Source organism: Pygoscelis adeliae, unplaced genomic scaffold, assembly GCF_000699105.1.
Source record: "Pygoscelis adeliae isolate BGI_AS28 unplaced genomic scaffold, ASM69910v1 Scaffold453, whole genome shotgun sequence".
Lineage (NCBI taxonomy): Eukaryota > Metazoa > Chordata > Aves > Sphenisciformes > Spheniscidae > Pygoscelis > Pygoscelis adeliae.
Window position 1 is genome coordinate 1,057,109 of NW_008824450.1, and position 3,061 is coordinate 1,060,169.

General features: G+C 60.3%; 1 protein-coding gene across 1 annotated transcript in view; it reads left to right on the forward strand.

The window, feature by feature from the left end:
- Positions 1 to 3,061, forward strand: part of PLXNA1 (plexin A1) — a 106,015-nt gene that overhangs the window by 52,632 nt on the left and 50,322 nt on the right. The window contains exon 8 of the mRNA XM_009321039.1: positions 1,184 to 1,298. Coding sequence (XP_009319314.1) covers positions 1,184 to 1,298 — 115 coding nt within the window. The remainder of the gene's footprint in view (positions 1 to 1,183; positions 1,299 to 3,061) is intronic.

A 3,061-nucleotide genomic window follows, 5' to 3' on the forward strand; every position in this document is an offset into this window, starting at 1 on the left:
AGCACATGCTTCAGCAGCTCTCCTGTCCCCTCCTCAGGAGGGCAGCTTGGGCTGCAGGGGACATGCCTGGTGCATACCTGCCCCGTGAAGGCTCACTGCATTCATGTGGGACCTCGCTGCTGCCCTGGGACAGCGTGGCAGGGAGGGCTCAGCCCCTTCCATACCCAGAGGGTGAGGGCGCTGAAAGCTGCCCTCTGGCCGGGGGGCTCCGTGGGATCCCCTGTGCTTGCAAACAGGGATGCCTCATGGGGCTGGGAGGGTGTGCTTTTGCAGGAGGTTAGCAAGGGGACAGGCTGTTGGGGTGCTGCTCGTGTGGATGGTTGCACAAGGAGGGGACTGTATGTCCACTCCTCTGTGGGGAAGAGGCACCAGGTCCCCGGGACTTGTTTCTTCGGGAAGAGGGGTGCAAAGCAGAGCATGGGGCTCCGGGCATCCCTGGGTGCCCCCAGCATCCCCAGGTGCCTGAGCGCATCCCCCAGGAGAGGTGGGGAGAGGGGGCCACGCGCGATCCCACCGCACAAAGAGCCTGGAGAGGAGGCTGGGGAGAGAGACGGAAATGTTGCAGGCTGGAGGGAGGGGGTGGAAGCGCACGCACACACGCACGCGCGGCTGCGGAGGGCTGAGGCCGAGGGGGGCCGAGGGAGGGGGTCACACACAACCTATTGTGAGCGGCTGAAAGGCGCTACAGTCCCGAAATGTTAATCTGACCCAACCTTTCACCAGTTATAATTTTCTTCTCAATGAGCGTGCTTTAATCTGGCCCTTTCTCCCCTGTTTCCCTGCGGTGCAGAGCCCTTGTTCTGCCACCTCTTGCTAAAATCGCCTTTCAGCGAACCCAAATAAAGCTCCCAAAGTCTGGAGCTCGGCCCCACCCCAGGAGCAGGGCAGGCAGGGTCAGCTTGCCAAGCGGAGGAGGGAGCGTGGCTGGCCTGGCTGGGGCACAAACCCTGCGGCGCCGGAAAGACCATTTCCCCTCGCCCTGCTGTGGGCAAAGCCCGGGGGTTCCGGCGTGTGCAGGCATCTCCCCTCCCAGCCTGCCGGTGCACAGCCCTCGCCCCACGCGTGACGGGTCAGAGATACAGGTTCACCTATGGATGCTGTCCCACAGAAGCATCCCGGGAAGTGCCCTGGTGGACCCTGCCTCGCCGTTGCCCTAACGCTGACTGCTTCTCTCTCTCCGCAGCTGCCTGTCCTGCGTGAATGGCTCCTTCCCCTGCCACTGGTGCAAGTACCGCCACATCTGCACCCATAACGCTGCCGACTGCTCCTTCCTGGAGGGACGCGTCAAGCTCTCTGAGGTAAGGCGACACGAGCCGGCTCCTCTCTCCTGTCCCGGTCCTGTCACGACCCCCTGCCATAAGGGGAAGGGTTTAGAAGAGGGCAAACTGTTCTGGAAACCTTTCCCACCACCTTCCTCAGGGCGCTGGGGCTGCCTGGGAAGCAGTGAGGGAGGAGTGGGAAGTGCTGCCGGGACCGTGTGCCAGTGGGGAGGGGCTGTGTCGGCTGAGGAGTGCCACTGTGGAAAGGCTGCTTGGGAAGCCAGGCGCAGCCGAGAGCACTTTAGGCTGAATGAAGGGAAAAACAAAGGCAGAGATGCTAAAGCGTTTTCCTTTGATTTTTTTGAAGGGAGCAAGCTTGAACTGTCATTGCAGAACAACTAGTTTTCAGAGAGGGGAAGGTTGAAATCCGTAAAACAAACCGTTTCACTGCACCTCACACCTTCTTTGTCTCAAATGCTTTGCTAAGAAACATGTTCTTTTGTGGGGGTTCATCCTGCACAGCATCCGTGCCACCCACTGGGGAAACCTGTCACTGGCAGGGTGCTCGCAGGAGGTCCCGGCGTTCCCAGCCTGTGGTGGCATTGCTGGCCGTTTGGGTTGGGTCTGGAGGTCTGGCCAGCAACCGCTGGCACTACAGTAAATGCTGATTCGGGTCGGTGGGCACCCGACATCCAGCCAAGGTCAACCCACCACATCCCTGTGGAAAACTGGAGCACCTGGTCCTGCTGCCTTTCCCGGGGGAGCTGCTGTGTCTACGGGGGAACATTTGGGCTTTGCAACCTGCAGAGAGATCTGCTTGGGTCTCATACTTGGGTGCAGTTTGGAGCCTCCATGGTCTTCAGGAGCAGATGGACTTGCAGAAGGTGGTGGTGTCCCTGAACAGGGCTTTGCTGGGCTCTCATTGTGATCCTTATTCTGGGCGTGGAGCTGAGCGAAGCTGCCTCTCAGCCAAGTGCATTGGGAGAGCTGGAAAAGCCCAACCATTGCTCCCACACATGGTTGGGTTGGAGCTTGCCATTTCTGCACAGCAACAGGCGAGCGCCAGGAACAAGACTCTGCTCGTCAAACAGCCCCTCCTGCCCCTGCACAGCCAGCAAGCATGCAGCTGCCTGGGCTGTGCTGCAGCCCCGCCGCCAGTGCTCCGTGCCTCTCGGATGGCGCAGCAGTGGCTTTCTGCTGCCCCTTCCACCAAACGGCCAAACTCCGGGCACTGGCACCATCCCTCACCTCCCTGGAGTTACCATCCGAGTGCAAGGGGGTTGCACCGTGCTCATGGGTACTTGAGCGTGTGATGCACGAGCCAGAACAAGCCCAGCCCAGCGGCCTCACATGAGGAGGGATTCGGTAACATATGAAAAGATGAGAAAAAGTTGTTTTCTCCCAGCTTGTGCCCTGAAGAAATCCGTTGAGGAATAGGCCTGTCCCAGGCATCCCAGAGGCCTGCTCTTGAGGTCACGCTTCCAGCCAGCCCTGGCGTTGCTTCTGCAAATGCGACGTGGTGTCCAGACCACTGGAGCCCAGCAGCTCTCGTCTGCCTGTTCCCCTCGCTGAGGGCACAAGGGAGGCTGCTGGGCTTTTCCCCCTTCTCTGCCATGTGAACCCAAAAGCATCTGGCTGTACCCCTCAGGGGTGTTGTTTTGGGACGCATGCAGCTCTCCCACGGATCAGCTGCTTGGAAACTCGTGTCACTCCTGAGCATGGGCAGGTTGTCCCCCGGCAGACCACTGGGACCTGGAGCGGTGCCTGGCTTGAGGTTTGGAGCGCCTGGCTCAGCCTGTTTG